The sequence below is a fragment of the Rhincodon typus genome, chromosome 25 (genome assembly GCF_021869965.1).
Source record: "Rhincodon typus isolate 14 chromosome 25, sRhiTyp1.1, whole genome shotgun sequence".
In the NCBI taxonomy this organism is placed as follows: Eukaryota; Metazoa; Chordata; class Chondrichthyes; order Orectolobiformes; family Rhincodontidae; genus Rhincodon; species Rhincodon typus.
The window spans coordinates 36,100,057-36,124,343 of record NC_063356.1 but is presented as its reverse complement, the minus strand read 5'-3'; the positions used below and the strand labels follow the sequence as shown (position 1 = coordinate 36,124,343).

The 24,287-nt window shown below is 42.3% G+C and overlaps 1 protein-coding gene across 2 annotated transcripts; it reads left to right on the top strand.

Annotated features, from left to right (window-relative positions):
- The first annotated feature begins 3,056 nt into the window (after positions 1 to 3,056).
- dclre1b (DNA cross-link repair 1B) lies at positions 3,057 to 22,635 on the top strand. Of its 2 annotated transcripts, none has more exons than XM_020517778.2 (4): positions 3,057 to 3,268; positions 5,360 to 5,525; positions 16,328 to 16,510; positions 20,433 to 22,635. In XM_020517778.2, exons 1-4 carry the CDS (start codon positions 3,080 to 3,082, stop codon positions 21,680 to 21,682), a joined length of 1,788 nt encoding a protein of 595 aa, XP_020373367.1. In that variant the 5' UTR covers positions 3,057 to 3,079; the 3' UTR covers positions 21,683 to 22,635. The 2 variants fall into 2 exon arrangements, with proteins under 2 accessions (XP_020373367.1, XP_020373371.1); XM_020517782.2 differs by having other exon boundaries at positions 3,181 to 3,281.
- Positions 22,636 to 24,287: the final 1,652 nt, after the last annotated feature.

The window sequence follows — 24,287 nt, the reverse complement described above, 5'->3', positions numbered from 1 at the left end:
TTCCTGCTCCTCTGATGCTGCTTGGCCTGCTGTGTTCATCCAGCTCTACACCTTGTTATCTTAAATACATTAGAAGTAGTTCAGAGAAGCTTTAGTAGACTAATACCTAGAATGGGTGGACCGTCTTGTAGGAGAATTTGGACTGGCCAGGCTTGTATCCCTTGAAGTTTACAAGAGTAAGAGGTTGTTTGATTGAAATATGCAAGATCTGAAGGAGTCTTGACATGGTAGATGTGAAGAGGATGTTTTCACTAATGAGAGAGTCTGGAATAGGGGTTACTGTTTCAAAAGAAAGTGTCCGCCATATAAAATAGATGAGGCAATTTCTTTTCTCAGAGGGTTGATACTCTTCCTGAAAAGGCAGTGGAAACAGAGCCTGAATATTTTTAAGGCAGAATGGACAGATGTTTGGTAAGCGAGGGGTGAAATTTAAATCAGCGTTAGGCATTATTGTGGATTTGGGGTCAAAAGTAGATGAGCCATGATCTTATTTAATGGAAGAACAGGCTTGAGGGGTCAAATGGCCTACTCCATTTTTGTATTTTCTTAGAAACCGATCCAGCAATATAAAAACTGCGGTTACAAGATTTAAGTCTGAGGCTAAGAATTCTGCAGTAAATATCTTCCCTCCTTTCTTTATCTGAGTAACTTAGCTACGTTCAAATTCAGACTTGGTTGGCATACTGTTCAATTGCTTGAATGAGTGCACATCCAAAACCATTCAAGCATCTTGAACCATCCAGGGCAAAACCATCTGCTTGATTGGTACCCCATCCATCACCTTCAACATTCACTTCCTTCATCACTGACATACAGTGGTAGCAGTGTGTACCATTTACAAGATGCACTGTGATGCATCTTCATGTCTCCTTTCACAGCACCTTCCCAATGTATGATCTCCACCATCCAGAAAGATAAATGCAGCAAATACCTGAAAATATCACCACGTGCAAATTCCCCTCAAAGCGACACACTTCCTGACTTGGAATTGTATTGTGTTTCTTCGCTGCTGCTAGGTCAAAATCCTGGAACTCAGTCTTCAACAGCACTGTTGGTATAGGTACACCCCAGGGAAAGCAGATCTCCTTCCAGAGAAATTACGGATTGGTATTATCTGTTGGTCTAGCCAGCAATGCCACATTTTTATTTATTCATCTGGCTAGGTCTTGCTTGCTAGGTCAGCACTTATTGCCCATCCCTAATTGCCCACAGGGCAGATAAGAGTCAACCACATTGCTGTGGGTCTGGAGTCACATGTAGGCCAGATCAGGTAAGGACGGCAGTTTCCTTCCCTAAAGGACATTAGGGAATGAACTGAATGGATTTTTCTGACAATCAACAATGGATTCATGGCCATCAGTACTATTAATTCCATTTTGTTTTTACTGAATTAGCAATCTACCATCTGCCATGGTGGGATTCAGCCAGGTCCCCAGAACATTACCCGTTATCTGGGTCTCTGGATTAACAGTCCAGTGATACTACCACTAGCCCTTTGCCTCCCATGAATAAAAGTAGGCTTTCTGCAACCTGGCCTATCCTTGCATGATTCTCACATGTCTACACCTTTCTGCAAGGGCGAATAGATTGATTGCGTGGATCCTTTTGCTTTGCTTTTAGCTTTTGCAGCACTTGCACCCTTATTTCCCTAGCTATTTTGCAACACTAGTGAATGGGTTTATGATCCACACCAGATCTGCATTTCAGCAAAAGCCATCATGAGAATGGAAGCTGTCAATTTCTGGGAGTCATACTGACACTTATAGGAACTTAGGAAAATAGGAACAGAAGTAGGATATTCAGCCCCTCAAGTCTGTTCCACCATTCAGTGAGATCATGTCTGGTCTGTGGCCTAATTCCATATATCTACCTTTGGCCAATATCCTTTGATACCTTTGCTTAACAAAAATTTTACTGTTTCAGATTTAAAATTAACAACTGATCCAGCATCCATTGCTGTTTGTGGAAGAGAGTTCCAAACATCTACCACATGCATCAGGGCATCTGGCTGTGAACTGAACTGCAACAGTTGCCCCAAAAATATACTGGGGTTGTGGATAGTGGAATTTGGTGAAAAAATTAGAACTTCTCTTGCTGCTAACATTGGACCTGCTCCTCAGAAGCAGTGTCAGCAAGATAAAAGAATAGGAGCAAATTACTGCAGATGCTGGAATCTGTGCTGAAAACAAAAAAACGCTGGAAATCATGGGTTCAGGCAGCATCCGTGGAGAGAGAGCAAGCTAATGTTTCGAGTCTAGATGACTCTTCATCAGAGCTCCATAAAGATAAAAGGATGTTGACATTAACTCAACAATGTGAGGATGGAAGGGAGATGTGAGATGGGAACACATTGTCACCAGAGCGTTTAGTGAGGGGGATCTCTGATTAGCATTGTTCCACTCTACACTAGTAACATGATATAACGAGATAAGAACGTAAGATGTAACAGCAGGCGTCGGTCATTGGCAGTTTAAGCCTGTTCTGCCATTCAGTATGATTGTGGACAACTGTCTGCTCATTTGGAGAAATGGGCAGAAGGGCACTCTGCAGCTGGCTGGTTGAACTGTGTGCTGCTAGGCTAAGATGGTACCCAAGGGAAGGATCTATCTTGACAGGAGTCAAGTGACCACTGCTTAGGAGTTTAAACACTGAAAAAGTTTGACTTTTCTGCCTAATGTAACTACAGCTCTTTAATTTAAAAATAAATTGTATACTGAGGCAACTATGTGCAAAACTGGTATAGAAGGTCTATTTTGACAGTTTCATGGTAGTATCTTTTTATAGTCTGAGCTTAACATGAGACTTTTGATGTACTTTACAATAAAATCTTAAGACTATTCAGTGCTTTTAATATATAATAGACAAGTAGATGATTGTGGAGTTAACTGGTCAGCGTACTGATTCCTAGGTTCAAGCCTATGGAGATTAATTAGATCAAGGGCTGCTTTGTGTCAGTCCAGCATGAAATGCTGGTTCAATAAAAGATTAAACTACAGGTTAATTCAGACATTTTATGTTGAGTTACAGGAGTAATGTTTCTTATCTTTTGCAGATGCTGACTGTTCACAGATAGCGGGCAATGAATGGTACTTTGATCCCAAATACTCCATTTGCTGTTGATTTCTGGCAGGTTCGGAAGTGCAGCCATGTCCGTTTTTTCTTTCTTTCCCACTTGCACAGTGACCATACATCAGGTCTGTCCTCCACCTGGTGCAGACCAATATACTGCTCTCCCGTTACTGCCAAGTTGTTGCATTGGAAGTTTCAGGTAAGGCAAAGAGGTGAGGATTTCAGTGTTCTGTCTTTCTTTTTCTGTCATAAAGATAGTCACCCAGCCTGTGATATAATCCCCACATGCTCTATTAGCCCCTCTAGTACTTCACACAGAAAAACTGTTTATGCCTGTGAATTCTGACTGTTAAGTACAGCCAAGCCATTGTCCAAATGATCTGTTGATCTTCTGTTTCAGAAAGCACAGATTTACCAACCCCTGTTCACACAGTTAGATTTTCTGTGACATGAGTTATCAAGAGAAATGTGCATTCTCTTTACTCCAAAATATTTCATGCCACCAGTAATGCATGTAGGGGTATAAAATAGCTGTCTCAGATCCAAGCAGCTCCCTGCCCTGTATTCTTTTTTTAAAAGATCTTCTGAGGATGTGGGTGAGCTGGCAATATTTATTGTCCTTCTCTATGTACCCTAAAGTCATTAAAACTCAACAACATAGTATGGCATTTAAATCACATATATAACAGGCCAGGTGGGGACAACACCTGAAATACATCAGTGAACTAGTTGAATTGGTAAAACTAAGGGGGTTTTCTTGTGGTGCAGTGGTAATGTCCCTACCTCGAACCAAGATGCCCTGGTTGAAGTCCCACCTGCTTCAGAGGTGTCTAATAGCATTCTGAACAGTTGATTAGAAAAGTAGGTTAATTTAAAAAAGTGTTAAAACTATGCAGCACCGTTTTATTTTGCTACCAGCTCACAAATGCCAATATTTATTAAACTCCATTTTACACTGTGCTGTGGCGGGTTGTAAACACAGATCTCTGGGCTACTAATTTAATACCACAGTTGTAAGACCATTGCAGTGCCTATCATTCTTGTCCCCTCACCTTGTTTACTTTTCCTTGGCCACGCTTTTTCCTCCCATCTCACCTAGATGCCATCTGCTTTTTCCCTGCATTTCCAGGTTCCTTTGTAGATCTTGCTGAGAATCACATTACAGCATCCTATTTATTCCACCCAAACCCTTTATTTCTCTTTTCCTACAGTTTTTCATTCCACTGTACTGAAATTGCCATGGGACGCTCATATTTGCTCCAAATCTCACTTCAGCCTTTTGAGACTTTTTCTGGAATTTTGACTGTCACTTTTGAAGATGTTGGCCTTCATTATCATGCCTAGCTCCTCTTCAGAATTTTCCTTGTCTGTTTGCATAAGGCTCATGGATGTTTTCCTCATTAAAATATTCTCCTTTGTGCCCATTCTCAGTTTTTGTACTGAGGTGTTCCTTCATCCTTAGTAATTCTGAGTTCCATCTTCCCTATCATAATTGATTTACTCATCCCTTTCAACTTCACTTCCAGACTGACTCCTCTAACATGTCACCACCCTCTGACTTTGTTACCAGACAAGCCCTTTTGATTGTCCAATTCTCTCATTGATTAGATTCCCTCAGACTATTTCAATTTTCCCCTCTTACATTTTCCTCATTGCCTGATCTTGCACCCTTTTCACAAAATGACTGCTTCCAAACCTTTTCAAATTCCAACTTCCCTCTTTCTGGTTTGCCATTTGCTATAATTTACAGTTTTCTAAAGCTCTATAATTGCTCTGGCTAGTAACCTCATTGTCACTTGATCCTCATAGGTCAGAACTCCATACCTTGATAAAACACCCACACCTTATTTAAGCTCAGATGTATCTGGTTTGTAAATTGTCTAGTACTGCACTATGAGATCAGCTTTGAACCCTTTGTTATTTAAAGTTGGGTGATTTCTTCTTGGCTAAGTGCATTTATTACTTGCTGAATTAATCCAAGCATTTCTAAACTGTTAATTACTACTACTTGTCACCTTATCCCTTTCTCAGTCTCCCCCATGATGCCTTTTTCTTTTACATTTTGCGTGGACTATATCTTTGGATTAGGTCTGTCAAAAATAAAAATTATTTGCATTATTGTCTCTGCCTCTGACTGACATGTATCCTGGCCTTTTCATCCCAGCTACAATGATCTACCCCTCCCTTTAACCAACGTGTAATATTTTTTCATTTTCCCCTTAAGAAGCTGATCTCATTTGTGAAGTTTCATTATCTGCCTTGACCTGTTTGTTTTTAAATTTTTTGTTAGGTGGATGAAATCTGGATCCACCCATTGGAGTTAGGGGACAGCCACCTCTTAAATCTGGATGAAGTTGGAAAAGAGACCATGACTGTGACATTGATTGATAGCAATCACTGCCCTGGCTCTGTCATGTTTCTTTTTGAAGGTTATTTTGGTACAGTTCTGTACACAGGTATGACAGATATCTTTGAAACGTATGTTGTGATAATCTATTCATTTTGTTGTAGATTATTTACAAACGCATCAGTTGAAAATTGAGTTAAGTTTATTTTATATTGCTAACTGTGACACAAGGGACAAATTAGAGTTTTGTTTTTGTGTGTTCATGGCATGTGTGTGGCTGGCCAGCATTTATTGTCCTTTCCTAGATGTCCCAGAGAAGGTGGCAATGAACTGCCTTTTTGAACTTCTGCAGTCCTTCTGATGTATGTACACCCACAGTACTGTTGGGAAGGGAATTGCAGGATTTTGACCCAGTGAAGGTGAAGGAATGGCTATATAGTTCCATGTCATGGTAATCATCCCAGTCTAAGAATGGTGTACGGCTTGGTGGGGAACTTTCAGGTGGTTACGTTCCCATGTATCTAATGCCTTGTCCTTCTAGGTGATAGAAGCTTGTGTTTGAATGGTGCTCGTCAAGGACCCTTGGTAAGTACACAGAGATGATGCACAGGCTGCTTCTGTCGATGGTGGAGGGGATGTGGTGTCAGTCAAGAGAACTGCTTTGTCATGAATAATGTTGAGCATCTCAAGTCTTGTTGGAGCTGTACTCATCTAGGAAGGTGGCGACTGTTCTATTCCTGTCTTATGCTATGTAGATGCTGGACAGGCTTTGAAGAGTCGGGAGATGAGCTACTTGAAGTGTAGTCTTTACTCTGTGACTGGTCATGTAGGCAAAGTGCTGATATGGCTGGTCCAGTTCGGTTTCTGGTCAGTAATAACCCTTCAGGATGTTAATAGTGGGGGTTTTAATGATGGTAGTGTCATTGAATGTCAAGGAGAGATGATTCAATTCTTGCTTGTTAGAGATGGTCATTGTCTAGTGTTTTGTGTGATGCACATATTGTTTGTTACTTATCGACTCAAATCTGGATATTGTTCAAGTCTAGTTGAATATGCATATGGGCTGCTTCATTACCTGAAGACTCATGAATGTTGTTAAACATTGTACAATCATCTGTGAAAATCTCTACTTCTAACCTGATGATGGAAGCTGCTGAAGATGATAGTGCTTAGGACACTACTTTGAGGAACTGGCCTAGTGGTATTATCACTAGATTATTAATCCAGAGATACAGGGAATGTTCTGGCGCCCAGACTCCAGTTTGTCAGATGGTGAGATTTAAATTCAATAAAAATCTGGAAATTAACAGTCTATTGATGACCATGAAACAGTTGCTGATTGTCAGGAAAACTCATCTAATTCACTAACGTCCTTTAGGGAAGGAAATATGCCATCCTTACCGGTTCTGGTCTAGATGTGACTCTAGATCCACAGCATTGTAGCTGACTCTTGCTGCCCTCTGGGCTATTAGGAAAGTGTATTAAATACTGGCCTGGCCAGCGATGTCCGCGTCCCGTTTAAAAAAAAAATTCTGCTGTAGCTAATGACCAACACTATCTCGTAGTTGTCCAGTTTTGAATTGCTAGATCTGTTCAAAATTTATCACATTTAGCACAATGATGGTCCCAGTCAACATAATGCAGTGTATCCTCAGTTTGAAGATGGGACTTCACCTTTACAAGGACTGTGCAGTAGCTATTTCTATCAATATTGTCTTGGATGATAGCTCTGTGACAGCTTGATTGATGAGATGAGCTTGAGTAGATTTTCCCTGTTGTAGGTTCCCTCACCACTTGCAGCAAACCCAGCAGACATGTCCTTTGAGTTTTCACCAGCTCGGTTAGTAGGAGTGCCACTGAGCCACTTGTGATGATGGACATTGAAGTCTGCCACCCAAGAATACACTTTGTGTTCTTGCCACCTTCCGTTGGTGGAGGGATACTATTTAATTGAAACACACAATGGTAGTAGGTAATTGATGGTTATCAGTTGCTTTCCTTGTTCATGTTGGACCTGATGCCTGGAGATTTCATGGAATCTGGAATCAATGTTAAGGACTACCAAGATGGCAATTCCCTCCCCACCCTGGGAATGGTCATGATGGGAGCTGGGACATTGTAAGGTATGATTTTTGTGAGTGTTACTACGTCAGGCTGCTGTTTGACCAGTCTGGGAGACACCTCTTCCAATCTTGACACAAGCCCCAAGATTTTAATAAGGACAGAGCTGTGTATGCCATTGTTGCTTCCATGAGGTACATCCAGTTTTATTCCTTTCTTACTTGGTTTGATGCAACTGAGTAGCTTACTGAGCGAGTTCAAATGATATTTCTGAGTCAGTCATGTTGCGTGTGGTTCTGCAATCACACATAGGTCCAATCTCTTCTGTTAGTGAACCAGATTTGTGACAATCGACAATGATTTAATGGTCACTATTAGACTGGCTTTAATTCTAGATGTATTCATTTAGTTGTAAATCCCACAGTGACCATGGTAGAATTGAACCCATGTTTCTAGAGGAATAGCCTGGACATTACCATTATACCATCATCTCCATTGGTTAAAATTCCTATCTGAGCTATGTTGAGAAGGAAGGCATTAATTGGAGACTGCTATGTCATTTTGTAGAAGAAACATGGGGAAATACGTGAAAGCAATCGGTTTGCCTCCTCTCACGAGGCTGTCTAAAGTTTAAAAACTGAAACTTCCTAAAAAGTGCAGAAATACAGTATTTACATTTTAATGCAGTTTGAATGTTTGAAATCCAGTGGCTACAGAGAGTTTTACTTCTATGTACTTCAAAAATGAATGTTCTTTTAATTCTACTTGAAGCTGTCAGAAGACCTTTACTGGAGCTAGCAAGCAAAACATCTCAAGTTGCCACTCCCATTTAATTTGAAACTTGTTCAGTTTGGTCAAACACAAGGACCGTTATACTTTTCTATTACCCCTTACAATATAACGAAAATTCCAGTCCTTTTATTCACCTCAGCAGGGCTGGAAAATATTAGTTTCCATGAAAGGATTTTCCTGAAGTTGTCTGGCTTAGCTTTTCAGCTTGCCAAAATAAGACAAGTTATTCAAACTTTCATCCTAAATAAATCCCTAGAAGTATGTAAGACACACCCTTAGGAGGGGAGATAACTGGCCAGGAAAGGATTTGTAAAAGGGATGCAGCTGGATAGCACAGGCATAAATAAAAGGGAGGTAAACAGTTAATTTTAAGCATTCTTTTGCAGATCACTGCAGCTGGAAGTAATTGAATGCCTTTGGTGAATCAAATTTTTCCAGCATTGCTGAATGTTGACTCAAGAAACCATGTAGAAAAGTCATGGTATCCTTTGCAGATTTTCTACTCAAAAACTTGTTGAGTAGACGGAAAGGAAAAAGTAACCAGTTAGCTATGGCAGATTACAATGCCCTGCAGCTTGTAGTCTACAAATGTTGTCTTCCTTGTTTATTAATGCATTCTTTTTATTCATTGGTTAAACATTGTTTCAGGAGCTCCACCTGGTGGCTCAACAGGCCACTGTACTAGGTGATGTGGCATCTGCTTGATCCTCCAGTTAGCTGATCTCAACCAGTCAAATTGCTGGCATTTTATAACTGACATTTTCCCATTGGCTGTGCAAAGGAAAATTCGACATTCTCCCCCTCTCCACCCCAACCCTCACCCTGTTGCAAAAGTCTTAAGTATTGCAGGAAAATGCACTTGTTTGTTGGTTTTGGACATGATTTGGCTTGATGGTGATGCCCTCTATGGTCAAATAGCTTGATTACTTCACTACCTGAACCGACAGGTCAATTGAGTAAACAACCAGAAGATGATTAATTACTGTCCAAAAGAAAAAACTCAGAGTATCACAGTGGGGTTAAGTGAAAAAATTTAAAGAAGGTGAAATTTACCTTAAAAAGAACAATGGTTACTTTTTTTGCCTTCCAAAAGGTACATAGTTAAATAGAGTGAAATATGTACACTGAAGATTACTATGATATTTCCTAGTTTCATTTTAGTTTTTCTTTTAAAAGTAATAATCCTCATCTATTTAAAAAGCTGTGATGGTTTCTGTTTTCACCACTGTTTTTGGTAGGATATTTCATTGTTAGCTTTAGTAATTCTTGTACATAAAAAGAAACTTGTCTCTGGCATGGTTATTTTAACTTGTGCCCTTTCAATGCGCTCAAATCTTTTGATCTCCAGAATACCGGAAACCAGATACACAACCCAAGATGCATTTTGAGATCCTAAGGAAGTCCCTAAGTGACCTATGTGGAAATTTCTCAGTAAAACTGAACTCCCGATATGCTATTTCCCTACTATCCAAGTCCTCTGCAAAATTGGAGTTTTTGGAGACAGTTCCAATGTTACTTGTCCAGCTGCTTACCCAGGAAGTGTTGGGCAGAGAAATTCTCATCTAATTACACTATCACAGTTCCGTCCTGTTACCTGCATACCTGCTCACCTATTCGCTAACATTTACACTGAGCATTTAATATAGTGACAGCTAGTGACATCAAAAAAAAAGTGGTGTATCTTGTCTCCTGTTCGATGCTATAGCAAACTGACTGAGTTCTTGGATGGTTGCTGCACTCTGCATTTCTGAAGAAGACAGGCTCTGAATACCTAATCAGAAACGTGGAGCAACATCAGAGCCTGGAAAAGTAGGAGTAGGGCAGAAATTGATGATTGGCACTCTGTGGAATATCTGAGCCCTTGTTTTAACTGCAGCAAAAATGATAGCTTGTCCATTTAATGGTGCCTTGGCATTTTCTCCAGAACATCTAAATGTCTTTTATATAATCTATATTATGTTTAAAACAAGAACAGTGTTTTAAAAGCAGTAAGACTGTGCTATTTTTCTAAGTCTGTAGATTAAGGTACAGAGATGGCCATTATTAGAATGGTGTGCTATTTCTGTCAGAATTGGGAGATTAGGGTGAATTTCAAAGTTTCTCATAATTATGACTGCAGGAAGAATGTTTTGTTGCAAATCCTATTGGATTGCGTGGATTGGCTGGAGTGGCAGTTAGAAGCAATGAGAAATTTACAAGAACCACGGGGTGTGATGGATGGCAGTTTAAGCAAGGTAGAAAAACCATAGATACAGTCAAGTAGATGGGTTACCTCTGTGAAAGATAGAGGTAGGTTAGAAGTGCAGAAGTATCCTGTGTCTATCTCCATCTCAAGCAAGTATGCTACATTAGAAAGTGCAGGCGATGATGGACTCTCGGGAACGTAGCACTGACAGCTGTGTCACTGGTATTGTGACTGGCTCTACTTTATTGAGGAATATTTCAGGTTCCAAGTGATTGATTGTGATAGGGGATTCTCTAGTTGGGCACAGAGAGACTTTTCTGCAGATGACAGTGAGACATCAGTATGCTGTGTTGCCTCCCTAGTGCTAAGGTCAAGGATGTCTCTGAGAGGGTGCAGAATTTTCTCAAAGGGGAGAGTGACCGACAGGTGGTCGTTGTACATGTTGGTACCAATGACGTAGGTAGAGAAAAGAATGAGATTCTGAAGAGAGAGTGTAGGAAGTTAGGCAGGAGATTAAAAAGTAGGTACTAGATGTTAGTAATATCTCGATTATGTCTGGTACCATGTGCAGATGAATGTATGGCTGAGGAGCTGGTGCAGGGGGCAGGGATTCGCATTTTTCGATCATTGGAATCTCTTCTGGTGTAGAAATGACCTGTATGAGAAGTACTGGTTGCACCTGAATTTGAAGGAGACCAGTATCCTGGCGGGGAGATTGCTAGTGCAACTCGGGAGGCTTTAAACAAGTTGTGGTCAGTTGGCTCGCTGAGCTGGTTCCTTGTTCCGCAGATGTTTCATTATCCTGCTGGGTAACATCATCAGTGCAGCCTCCGATGGAGCGCTGTTGTGTTTTCCCGCCTGTTACTTAAACTCTGGTGTCCGTTGAGCTGGGTTACCTCTCTTCCAGTTTTACTTTGCAGTGGAGTATATATAGGATCTAGCTGTGTGTGTTCGTTGATGGCCTTCTTAGTGAAGAACGAGGCCTCTAGGAATTCCCATGCTTGTCTCTGCTTAGCCTGTCCCAGGATCCTGGCGTTGTCCCAATTAAATTGGTGGTTTTCCTATCCATGTGGATGAAGATGAGTGAGTATTACTGTTGTGGCTATTTTTCTTCCTGTCAGTCCAGTGTTATGTTTGTCGTGGTCTTTGCAGGGGATCTTGTATATTACATTGGTCCTGTCTAAAGTGGGTAACGGGACTTTGGTTTGGGTTAGCAGTTGGCGTAAGGTTGATGTGGGTTTGTGTGCCACTCTGATGCCCAGTGGTTGTAGGAGTCTTGTGGTCAGTTCAAGTGTGTTCTTGATGTAAAGTAGCATGTTGAGTCTGTCGAGGCCTGCAGTATCTTCCGGATGTTGCTCGTGTAACAGGCACCTTCTGACTCGGTTTTTTCGGTATCCGTTGTCCTTGAATACTCGGCGGAGGTACTCTATTTCTTTTTGGCATAGTTCTGTGTTGCTTAAGTGTGTTGCTGCCCGTTTAAATAGAGTTTTTATGCAATTTCGTTTGTGGGTGTTAGGGTGGTTGCTGTTGAAATTCAGTACCTGGTCAGTGTGTGTGGCTTTCCTGTGTACTTTTGTTAGGAAATCCCCATTGATCCTGCGTTCCACCATGACGTCCAAGAATGGGAGCTGTTTGTTCTTTTCCACTTCCTTGGTGAATCTGATCCCGGTGAGAGTGTTGTTTATTAGTTTGTGTGTCTCCTCTAGTTTGGTCCGTTTAATAATTATGAAGGTGTTGTTCATGTATTGTATCCATAGTTTCGGTTGGATTTGCAGAACGGCCAGCTGTCGAGTCTCTGCATCGTCGCTTCAGCTATTAGTCTGGAGATAGGTGATCCCATGGGTGTCCCATTGATCTGTTCATATATTTGGCTGTTAAAGGTAAAGTGGGTAGTGAGGCATAGGTCCAGTAGCTTCAGCTACTGGGTCACTCGGGTCTTGTTCTTGTTTTAGTGGTGTTGCCAGTGTTTCTCTTTCTAGTGATATGTCTATCGATGTGAATAGGGCGGTAACGTCAAATGATACCATGATCTCCTTGTCGTCTATTCTCCTGTCCTTGATGGAATTTAGGAACTTTTGGGTTGAGTGGGGTGACTGGCTGATGAGGTGCTTTAGTCTCCTTTGTAACTCCTTGGCTAATCTATGTGATGGCGTGGGCATGGCCTGGCAGAGAGATGTTACACGAACAACACCAGGAAGATAAAGAAAGGACAGGCAGTGGTGTTTTTAGTTAGCTACAACATGAGGGCTGTACTTGGGTATTCCTGGGAGTACATCCAGTGAAGTTATAAGGGTGGAACTGAGAAATAAGAAAGGGATGATCTCCTTATTGGGATTGTACTGTAGGCCCCCCAAGAGTCAGCAAGAAATTCAGGTACAGATTTGTAAGGAGATCTTGGATATCTGTAAAAATTATAGGGTTGTAATGGTAGGGATTTTAACTTTCCAGACATAGACTGAGACTGCTACAGTGTTAAGGGCTTGGATGGAGAGGAATTTAAGTGTGTACAAGAAAATTTTCTTGTTCAGTATGTGGATGTACCGACCAGAGAGAGAGCAAAACTACCTTCCCTTGGGAAATAAGGCAGAGTAAGTGACTGAGGTGTCAGCGGAACAGCATTTTGGGGCCAGTGATCACAATTCTATTATTTTTAAAATAAAGGAAAACCTAATCAAAAAGTTAAAGTTCTAAATTGGAGTAAGGCCAATTTTGAGGGTATTAGGCAAGAACTTCCAACAGTTGATTGGTACAGGCTCTTCGTAAGTAAAGGGACAGTTGGAAAGTTGGGACAGTCAAAAATGCAACAGCAAGAGTCCAGAGTAGGTATGTTCCTGTTAGTATGAAGGGCAAGGCTGGTAGGTGTAGGGAATATTGGATGACTAGAGAAATTGAGCCTCTGGTCAAGTAAAAGAAAGGGGCATGTGGTTGGTATAGAAACCTGGGGTCGAGTGAATTTCTTGAAGAGTATAAGGGAGTTGGCATATATTTGAGACAAATCAGGAGGGCAAAAACGGGTCATGAGAAGGCTTTGGCAAATAGGGTTGAGGAGAATCCAAAGAGATTCTATAAATGGATTAAGGGCAAAAGAGTAGTGCCCCTTAAGAATCAACAAGGCCACCTATGTGTGAAACAGTAGGAGATGGATGAGATACTGACTGAGTATTTTATGAAAGTATTTACTGTAGTGAAGGATATGGAAGTTAGAGAACTTGGAGAAATAAATAGTGATATCTTGAAATGTCCATGTTATAGAGGAGGTGGTGCTGGATGTCTTAAAATGTGTAAAGGTGGGTAAATACCCAGGACCTGATCAGGTGGGTCCGAGAACTTAGTGGGAAGCAAGGGAAGCAATTGCTGGGCTCATTGCTGAGATAATAATATCATTGATAGCCACGGGTGAGGCGCTGGAAGACTGGAAGTTGGCAAATTGGTGCCATTATTCAAGAAAGGTGGCAAGGAAAAGCCAGGGAACTATAGACCGGTGAGCCTGACGTCAGTGGTTGGTAAGTTGTTGGAGGGGATTCTGAGGGACAGAATTTACATGTATTTGGAAAAGCAAGGACTAATCAGGGATAGTCAACATGGCTTTGTGCGTGGGAAATCGTGTCTCGAGAGTCAGAATCAAAGAGGTATACAGCACGGAAACAGACCCTTTGGTCCAACTCATCCATGTCAACCAGATATCCTACATAAATCTAGTCCCATTTGCCAGCATTTGGCCCATTTCTCTGTAAACAGTTCCTGTTCATATACCCATCCAGATGCGGTTTAAATGTTGTAATAACACCAGCCTCCATCACTTCCTCTGGCAACTCATTCCGTACACTCACCACCCTCTGTGTGAAAATGTTGCCTCTTAGATCCCTTGTAAATCTTTCCCCTTTCACCTTAAACCTATGCCCTCTAGTTTTGGACTCCCCCACCCTAGGGAAAAGACCTTGTCTATTTACCCGTTCCATGCCCCTCATGATTTTACAAACCTCTGTAAGGTCACCTCTCAGCCTCCGACGCTCCAGGGAAAATAGCCCCAGCCTATTCAGCCTCTCCCTATAGCTCAAACCCTCCAACTGTGGCAACATCTTCATAAATCTTTTCTGAACCCTTTCAAGCTTCACAACATCCTTCTTATAGCAGGGAGACCAGAATTGCATGCAGTATTCCAATAGTGGCCTAACCAATGTCCTGTACAGCCGCAACATGACGTCCCAATTCCTACACTCAATGCACTGACCAGTAAAGGCAAGCGTACCAAACGCCGCCTTCACTATCCTATCTACCTATGACTCCACCTTCAAGAAACTATGAACCTTCACGCCAAGGTCTCTTTGTTCAGCAACACTCCCAGGACCTTACCATTAAGTGTATAAGTCCTGCCCTGATTTGCCTTTCAAAAATGCAGCACCTCACATTTATCAAAATTAAACTCCATCTGCCACTCCTTGGGCTATTAGCTCATCTGATCAAGATCCCATTGTACTCTGAAGTAATCTTCTACGCTGTCTGCTACACCAACAATTTTGGTGTCATCTGCAAACTTACTAACCATATCTCCTATGTTCACATCCAAATTATTTGTATAAATGACAAAAAGCAGTGGACCCAGCACTAATCCTTGTAGCGCACTGCTGGTCACAGGCCTCCAGTCTGAAAAGCAACCCTCCACTCCCACCCTCTGTCTTCCACCTTTGAGCTAGTTCTATATCCAAATAGCTAGTTCTCCCTGTATTCTGTGTGATCTAACCTTGCTAACCAGTCTACCATGAGGAACCTTGCCGAATGCCTTACTGAAATTCATATACATCATGTCCACCGCTCTGCCCTCATCAACCTTCTTTGTTATTTCTTCAAAAAACTCAATCAACTTCGTGAGACATGATTTTCCATGCACAAAACTATCTTGACCATCCCTAATCTATCTTTGCCTTTCTAAATACATGTAAATCCTGTCCCTCAGGATTCCATCTCAACAACTTGCCCACCATCGATGTCAGGCTCACTGGTCTACAGTTCACTGGCTTTTCCATACCATGTTGAGGTTGGTTGGCTCACCGAGCTGATTTGTTGTTCCGCAGACGTTTCATTACCGTGCTTGGTAACATCCTCAGTGCAGCCTGTGATGAAGTGTCGGTGTGTTTTCCCGCCTGGTTTTTAAACTCTGGGGTCCGTTGTGATGGATTGCCTCACTTCCGGGTTTCCTCCGTAGTGGAATGTATATGGGGTCGAGTTCAATGTGTTTATTAATAGCATGCTTCGTGGAGTGCCATGCTTCCAGGAATTCTCGTGCTTGTCTCTGCCTAGCCTGTCCCAGGATCTTGATGTTGTCCCAGTCGAAGTCGTGGTTCTCCTTGTACTCACTAATCTCAATCCACATGGACAAGGAGAACCACGGCTTCTATAATGTTAGAAGCTGGCGGTGACCTTGTAGAGGTTTATAAAATCATGAGGAATGTGGATAGGGTGAATAGCCAAGGATTTTTCCCCAGAGTAGGGGAGTCCAAAACTGGAAGGCATAGGTTTAACGTGAGAGGGGAAAGATTTAGAGTGACCTAAGGGGCAATGTTTCATACAAGGGTGGTGCATGTGTGGAATGAGGTGCCAGAGGAAGTGGTGGTGGCTGGTACATGAATAACATTTAAAAGGCATCTGGATGGGTAAATGAATAGGAAGGATTTAAAGGAATATGGATCAAATGCTGGCGAAATGGGACTAGATTAATTTAGGATATCTGGTCAGCATGGACAAGATGGACCAAAAGATCTGTTTCCGTGCTGTACAACTCTATGACGCTCAGATTTGTGTAAGAGAGAAAAGCTAAGGGATGCTGAAAATCATTCAAAGTACATTAGAGATTTTGCTTTGTTTTTTTAATATAGCGGATTTCCGTTACACACCTATGATGTTTACCTATCCACCACTGAACACAGAAAGAAGGATAGATCTCCTATATCTAGACAATACCAACTGTGACCCTGAGTCCATGGTGCCTTCCCGTGAAGAAGCTACTGATGAGATTAAGGCAATAATCAGCGCTCACCCAGAACACAATGTGGTCATTGGTAAGAATGTGGCAAATCTTGACTTTCCTGCTACTTGCCTTGATTTAATGAACTTAGCCCCTTTCCCGGAGTCATTGTTGAGTCAGTGAAATATAAAAATATGATCTAACATGATGGCTTATGGCAGGTGAGATAACAGGGTGTAGAGCTGGATGAACACAGCAGGCCAAGCAGCATCATAGGAGCAGGAAGGCTGACGTTTTGGGCCTAGACCCTTCATCAGAAATGGGGGAGGGGGAGGGGGTTCTGAAATAAATAGGGAGAGAGGGGGAGACGGATAGAAGATGGATAGAGGAGAAGATAGGTGGAGAGGAAACAGACAGGTCAAAGAGGCGGGGATGGAGCCAGTAAAGGTGAGCGTAGGTAGGGAGGAGATAGGTCAGTCCAGGGAGGACGGACAGGTCAAGGGGGCGGGATGAGGTTAGTAGGTAGGATATGGGGGTGCGGCTTTAGGTGGGAAGAGGGGATAGGTGGGAGGAAGAACAGGTTAGGGAGGCGGGGACGAGCTGGGCTGGTTTTGGGGTGCGGTAGTGGGAGGGGAGATTTTGAAGCTTGTGAAATCCACATTGATACCATTGGGCTACAGGGTTCCCAAGCGGAATATGAGTTGCTGTTCCTGCAACCTTCTGGTGGCATCGTTGTGGCACTGCAGGAGGCCCAGGATGGACATGTCGTCTGCGGAATGGGAGGGGGAGTTGAAATGGTTCGCGACTGGGAGGTGCAGTTGTTTATTGCGGACCGAGCGTAGGTGTTCTGCCAAGCGGTCCCCAAGCCTCCGCTTGGTTTCCCCGATGTAGAGGAGGCCACAACGGGTACAGCGGATGCAGTATACCACATTAGCCGATGTGCAGGTGAACATCTGCTTGATGTGGAAAGTCTTCTTGGGGCCTGGGATGGGGGTGAGGGAGGAGGTATGGGGGCAGGTGTAGCACTTCCTGCGGTTGCAGGGAAAAGTGCCGGGTGTGGTGGGGCTGGAGGGGAGTGTGGAGCGGACAAGGGAGTCACGGAGAGAGTGGTCCCTCCGGAAAGCAGATAAGGATGGGGAGGGAAAAATGTCTTTGGTGGTGGTGTCGGATTGCAGATGGCGGAAGTGTCGGAGGATGATGCGTTGGATCCGGAGGTTGGTGGGGTGGTATGTGAGGACGAGGGGGATTCTTTTTTTGTCGTTATTGCAGGGACGGGGTGTGAGGGATGAGTTGCGGGAAATGCGGGAGACACGGTGGAGGGCGTTCTCGACCACTGAGGGGGGGATGTTGCAGTCCTTGAAAAACGAGGACATCTGAGATGTATGGGAGTGGAATGCCTCATCCTGGGAGCAGATGCGGCGGAAGCGAAGGAATTGGGTATAGGGGATGGCATTTTTGCAGGAAGGTAGCTGTGGGAGTCGGTGGGCTTGAAATGAATATCGGTTTCTAGGTGGTTGCCCGAGATGGAGACAGAGAGGCCCAGGAAGGAGAGAGAGGTATTAGAGATGGTCCAGTTGAACTTAATGGGGTGGAAGGTGTTGGTGGAGTGGATAAACTGTTCGAGCTCCTCGTGGGAGCAGGAGGTGGCGCCGATACAGGCATCAATGTAACGGAGGAAGAGATGGGGTTTAGGGCCAGTGTAGGTACGGAAGGGGGATTGTTCCACGTAACCTACAAAGAGGCAGGCGTAACTTGGGCCCATGCGGGTACACATGGGCCACCCCCTTTGTCTGTAGGAAGTGGGAGGAATTGAAAGAGAAGTTGTTGAGGGTGAGGACGAGTTCGGCTAAGCGGATGAGGGTGTCAGTGGAGGGGGACTGGTCGGGCCTGCGGGACAGGAAGAAGCGGAGGGCCTTTAGGCCATCTGTATGGGGAATGCAGGTTTATAGGGACTGGACGTCCATGGTAAAGATGAGGTGTTGGGGACCGGGGAATTGGAAGTTCTGGAGGAGGTGGAGGGCGTGGGTGGTGTCACGGACGTAGGTAGGGAGTCCCTGGACCAAGGGGGAGAAAATGGAGTCCAGATAGTTGGAGATAAGTTCGGTGGGGCAGGAGCAAGCGGAGACAGTGGGTCGACCAGGGCATTCAGGTTTGTGGATTTTGGGAAGGAGATAGAAGCGGGCGGTGCGGGGTTGGGGAACGATGAGGTTGGAGGCCGTGGGTGGGAGATCACCTGAGGTGATGAGGTTGTGGATGGTTTGGGAGATGATGGTTTGGTGGTCGGCGGTGGGGTCATGATCAAGGGGGCGGTAGGAGGAGGTGTCGGAGAGTTGGCATCTGACCTCGGCGATGTAGAAGTCAGTGCGCCATACTGCAACTGCGCTTCCCTTGTCCGTGGGTTTTATGGTGAGGTTGGGATTGGAGCGGAGGGCTGCACGTTCTGCAGGGGACAGGTTGGAGTGGGTGAGAGGAGTGGAGAGGTTGAGGCGATTGATGTCTCGACGGCAGTTGGAGATCAAGAGGTCGAGGGAGGGTAGCAGGCCTTGGGGTGGTGTCCAGGAGGAGGGGTGGTGCCTACTTTGTTTGAATATCTGTGCTAATAGGATAGACACAGAATGCATACATGAAGGGAGAGATTCTCATTTTTGTCATGTACTTTTACCATATTCAGATAAGCTTTGAACCTTCATACTGCTAGTTTAGCTTACATGTGCTGGCTGAGGCTGCAGTATTGATTTTAATTTAAGCTTGTATGCTCAGGCATTGTCTGCGAGCAGTCCACAGCTGACAACATTGTCAGTGAGGTCACTGAGACCAGTTGTGGAGTTATTCCTGGCATGACTGACTGTCTTCAGCTGAGGGGAGATAAAGGGAGAATAACTTACATAGTTTTAAAAGATACAAGCAGCCCTGTCTGCAACAAAGATTGGTTTCTGACCATTGAAATCTGACCACACAACTGAAGTTCCTTATTTCTGGAACATTCCCATGATTCTTTTCTGGAGTCTCTCTTTAATGCTTTGCCATCTTTCCTGAAATCTGACACTAAGCACTGAGCTTAATATCCCAGTTAAGGCCAAACCAATGTATTATACAAGCTTAATATAACCTCCTTGCTCTTATACTCTATGCACCCAATAACAGGGCCTAGGATACTGGATACTTTATTCACCATGCTCTCAATTAGTTTTGGCATATTAAATGACTTGCACACATTTACATTGACTCCAAATTTGCAATTCATTTCAACGCGTGTAATAGAAACATTTGTGGAAAATGGGAAAATTATATCTGTGATTGTAGGAAATATTCTGCTTGATTGGACATTGTGGAAAGACCTTTTTATTTTCTTCAATGATAGTAATCTTGCCTCTAAGTCAGTAGATAATGGATTCAAGCCTTGAATGTATCATCTAATCTGAAACCTTAGGAAAGGAACACACAGAAATACTGTTCATTATGAAGTTTTATCTGTCTTTCTGTCTGTCTTTGTATCTAAAATGTGATGTACTGTGGGCACTGTGCCCTGGCCAATAATGACCAAATGCTACCAAAAACAAATTACCTCAACATTATAAAAAGAAAATAAAGAACTGCAGATGCTGGTAATCTGAAACAAAAACAGAAAGTGCCTCAGCAGGTCTGGCAACATCTGTGGGGAGAAAAGCATTAATATTTTGAGTTTAATGATCCTTCGAAGGGTCACTAGACTCAGAACATTAACTGTTTTTCTCTCCACAGATGCTGCCAGACTTGCTGAGTTTCTCCAGCACTTTTAATTTTTATCTCAGCATCATTTCTTTGCTGTTTGTGACTGCCATGTTTCTTGCATTCCAATAGTTACCTATACTTAAAAGGCACTTAATTAGTTGTGATGTTTATTAGATCATATTGTGAATATAAAAGAACCTAGATAGATGTTTTTTCCTTTTTGCCTTCTTTCCCCTTTTCTTTATCTTCATTTTTACCTGTTTGAGCAAATTGTATTTGAACAATGATTCTACCTGTAATTACAGGTCTGTATAACTTGGGTAAAGAATCATTATTAATAGAACTGGCTATGACATTTAAAACTTGGATTGTCGTGAGTCCTCGGAGACTTCAGATGTTTCAACTTTTGGGACTGTGCGATGTCTTCACTTCAGAGGTGGGGGCAGGAAGAATCCATGTAGTAGACCAGAATGAAATTAACCGCTTCAATATGGTCAAATGGAATCAGATGTGCCCTACGATTGCTATTATCCCCACAAGCCGAAAAATAAGAGTCTGGCACAGGGATGTACATGTCGTTCCCTATTCAGATCACTCCTCGTTTCAAGAATTGCAAGAGTTTGTGGCTAGACTGAAACCTTGTACAATTATCCCTGTGGTGAAAACTAAGGCATGTGAAGCATACTTCTGTCAATACCTCAGTCCAGTTGATGATTTAAAGCAAATCCACGTTCCAGAAACAGTAACAGTAAAAGAATTTATGCAAAAGAAGGCAAAATGCAATAAAATGCTTCTTCACTCGCATACAAGACTAAGATCTCTGGTTATTCCAAAGGGTGTCGTTTTTGAGTCACCAGAGAAAGTGGAGCACGACGACAGTGGTATTGACTCTTTGTGTACAGAAAGACCAAGTTCTGAGAGCAATAAGGTGGCATTCCAAAATAATGACAAAATACTGGTCCCATCAAAACATGTTTGGCAAAACTGGACTGAAGACAGCAATCTGAGTGTGGTAGGGCAGAGTACTAATATCAAGGAAAAATTGTGTGAAGAAAACATTAACAAAACACAGGTACCATTAAAACAAAAAATAAGAGTTCGTTTGTTCAAAGAACAGAAATCCAATGTACCTTTATTTAGGGTGGCAGTGAGGACAAGACAGACTTCATTGCTGAACTGGTGCCAAGATGGGAAATCTGCACATCACTATTTAGCAAAGCAACCAACTAGAAGCAGCAGTCCTACCTTTCAGCAGTCCCATAGGCTATCACTGCTGAATGCAAGCACATCATTGACAGCAAATGGGCAGTCTTCATCAAATACTTCTGTGGGACAAGAGAATGGACAGCAACAGCAACATAAATTTGAACAAACTGTGTCTGCTTCCATTTCATATGCTGGCAAAACGTGCAAAAGTGAACAAAGTTTTACTGGTGAAAACTGTGTGACTTCAGTGCAGAGTTGGTGTTATGCCAGTCTGAAATCTTTTGATGATATTGTTGAACAATATTTTAAGAAGAGGAGTAAAACACTTATGAGAAACACAATGGGTTAGTCTGTCATAGACAATCAGTATGACATAAATGAATGTTGTTTTACCAGGAATCCTGCAACTTGGTGTTTTGCACAGGACATTTATTCTTATTCCCAAATGCCCATGATGCTGGTTCACATTTCCTGGGTCATTTCCAATTGTTTGTGGGCTCTGGTAGGCATATATACAAAACTGATTAAAATTGTTGAAAAGCATTAACAAATGCAGCAAAGCTCAGTACTTGCAAATTGTCAAACTTTACAAGGGAATTTGTGTCCTTGCACTCCACTTTGATTGTTGGTCATCAAAGCAGAAGATCACTTTGGAAACAGTACCATTCTGAATTAAAAATGTTAACAAGAGCATTAATTTATTTTTTCAATATTTTATTCTTTCATTTTATAGAATGAAACGCTTGGTAGGGTATTTTGACCAAATCTAATGAAATAAAAAGGTATGCGTAGCAAAGTGAAGTAAAATGTTACAGTTTTGATTCGCAAACCCTCATCAAAGCTGGCAGATTAAGAGAGCTGAGCCCCATCATAAGACTGAATAAAACAGATAGGAGGGGAGAGCAACTGGCAAGGTTTGAGAGTACTGATATACTGTTTACTTTTCCAGAGAGATATCTGATGGATTTTTAATCAATCATGTATGGACTTTTTTCAAAGTTCATTTTTTTAAGCAGGTGCTTTGTGTATGTCCAAATTCTTGTTGAGTAGTTGATGTGAACAACAGCAAAATATGTCACTGAGGATAGCCATCTTACCTTAAGCCTTTAGCAATGAAGGTCATAAACTGGTCATGTAGAAGTGATCATGACACTCTGACTCACTTTCCAGCTTTTTCTCTTGTTTACTACCATCATATGTTTATGTCAGATGATGTAGTCAAGCTTGGAAATTTTCTGTGTTGAATTTTGCCTCCTCCCTACTGAATCATTAAATATTATTATGCAACAGCACAAAAAAATAGTGTCGTAATTTTCTGAATAGAGAACATATCTTTTCCCTAAGCATATACCTGGAAGTTCATGTTCATATTATACATAGTAACAAATAAAAGATTTATTTGCAGCTGGATTTAGAGGCTTCAATTTTGAACAGAAATTAAGTACCTACCGGTATGTCTTGATTTTCTTTTTACATTTCTATTTATTTACATGCATAGAAATCTTTAAAATATTGTCTGAATTGATGTCCTCAAATAGTTTATGCATCTCTACTGCATTGTCAGCCTTCTCATCCCTATACATGCCATTATCTCACACATTGTCTTCATCCATGTCAGCAATGTCATTATCCTAGAGATTTTTTATCTTCTGAACTATGTGAGGTATCTATGAAAGAAAATCCTGTTCATGCAGGATCCAGAATGAAGCTCAGACATCAGATTTTTTTTTTGATCCATTGGATAATTAGAAAAGGGTCTGGTTGCTTCCAGTTGCTGAATAGTGTAAATAAATCTGCTTCTGACTAGAGCCACTTAACCATATTTCACTCTTGGTGCATCTGTTTAGATGTTTGTTTATGGCCGATGCCTGTTGTTTGAACTGGCCTGTCATGTCCTTATGGATACCCTTAAGATCTGTGCAGTTTTCACTGAGGATATCCTTGAAGTATGATGTGATGACATCTAAGAGTATCCAAGAAACATACAACATTTTGCTATGGAATTAGTCAAATTTTCATCTACCCTATTTCATATTTACAAATGTTCACACATTGTGGCCATTGCTTTATGGTGTAACAGTGGGATTAGCTTGATTGCCTTCATTACCATCAGGCATAGGTTGCCAATTCAAGCATGCCAATGTTTGGTTATGTTATGCCTTTGCATCAGGTAGCACCATTTTGCAAATGCTTTAAAAGTGATCCTTAGATACAAAACTTTAGTAACGTATGCTGTGCAAACACCATAAGGAGAAAACAGGGAATGAGTGACCCCCACATAATATAAGCAAAAATGTCAGGTAATATGTGGGACCACAGGGATCCTGCTCACCAACTGTTTCTGGTTCCGGATATTATTGAGGGCGATGGATCATTGGAGGAGCACAACAAGGGCAAATCCTGTGACATTATGGGGGCCTAAAGTGTATAGGAGTGGAGAAAGAAGGGCAGTACTGATTGGCAAGCAGACCAATATTTTTGCAGCTGTCAGTATGATTCCAGGACGGTTTGTTGCCTCTCTTATGCTAGGGTTAAGAATGGCCCACTTTTGTATTAATGGCATGGATAGGAAGGGGAGTGTGGTCCTGCAGTCAGGATTTAGGGAGCTAGTTAGAAAGCAAGATGTCCAAAGTTGTAATCTCCAGATTACTGTCAGTATCACATGCATGTGAGTACAGAAATAGGAAGATAGTTCAAACAATTGTGTGGCTGGAAATACGAAGCAAGAGAGAGAGGTCTTTGGATTCCTGGGACTGGCTATACAGGAAGTGGCACCTGAACAGAGCTGGGACTACATAAATTGTGGGTGTATTGCTAGTGATGTTGGGGAGTGTTTAGATTAACTCAACAGAAGTGTGGGAGCCAGGAAGGAATATGAGAAAGTACCTAGGTGCACAAAATGCTGGGAGATGCAGATGGAACTATGTTGACATCTCTGGGCCCAGGTAAATTTT

Excerpts from the sequence above, each read along its gene's own strand:
- dclre1b (XM_020517778.2), top strand. The coding sequence starts at position 3,080 with ATGAATGGTACTTTGATCCCAAATACTCCATTTGCTGTTGATTTCTGG. Across the intron at positions 3,269-5,359 it reads TGTTGCATTGGAAGTTTCAG|GTGGATGAAATCTGGATCCA; the intron begins GTAAGGCAAAGA and ends ATTTTTTGTTAG. Across the intron at positions 16,511-20,432 it reads AGAACACAATGTGGTCATTG|GTCTGTATAACTTGGGTAAA; the intron begins GTAAGAATGTGG and ends CTGTAATTACAG.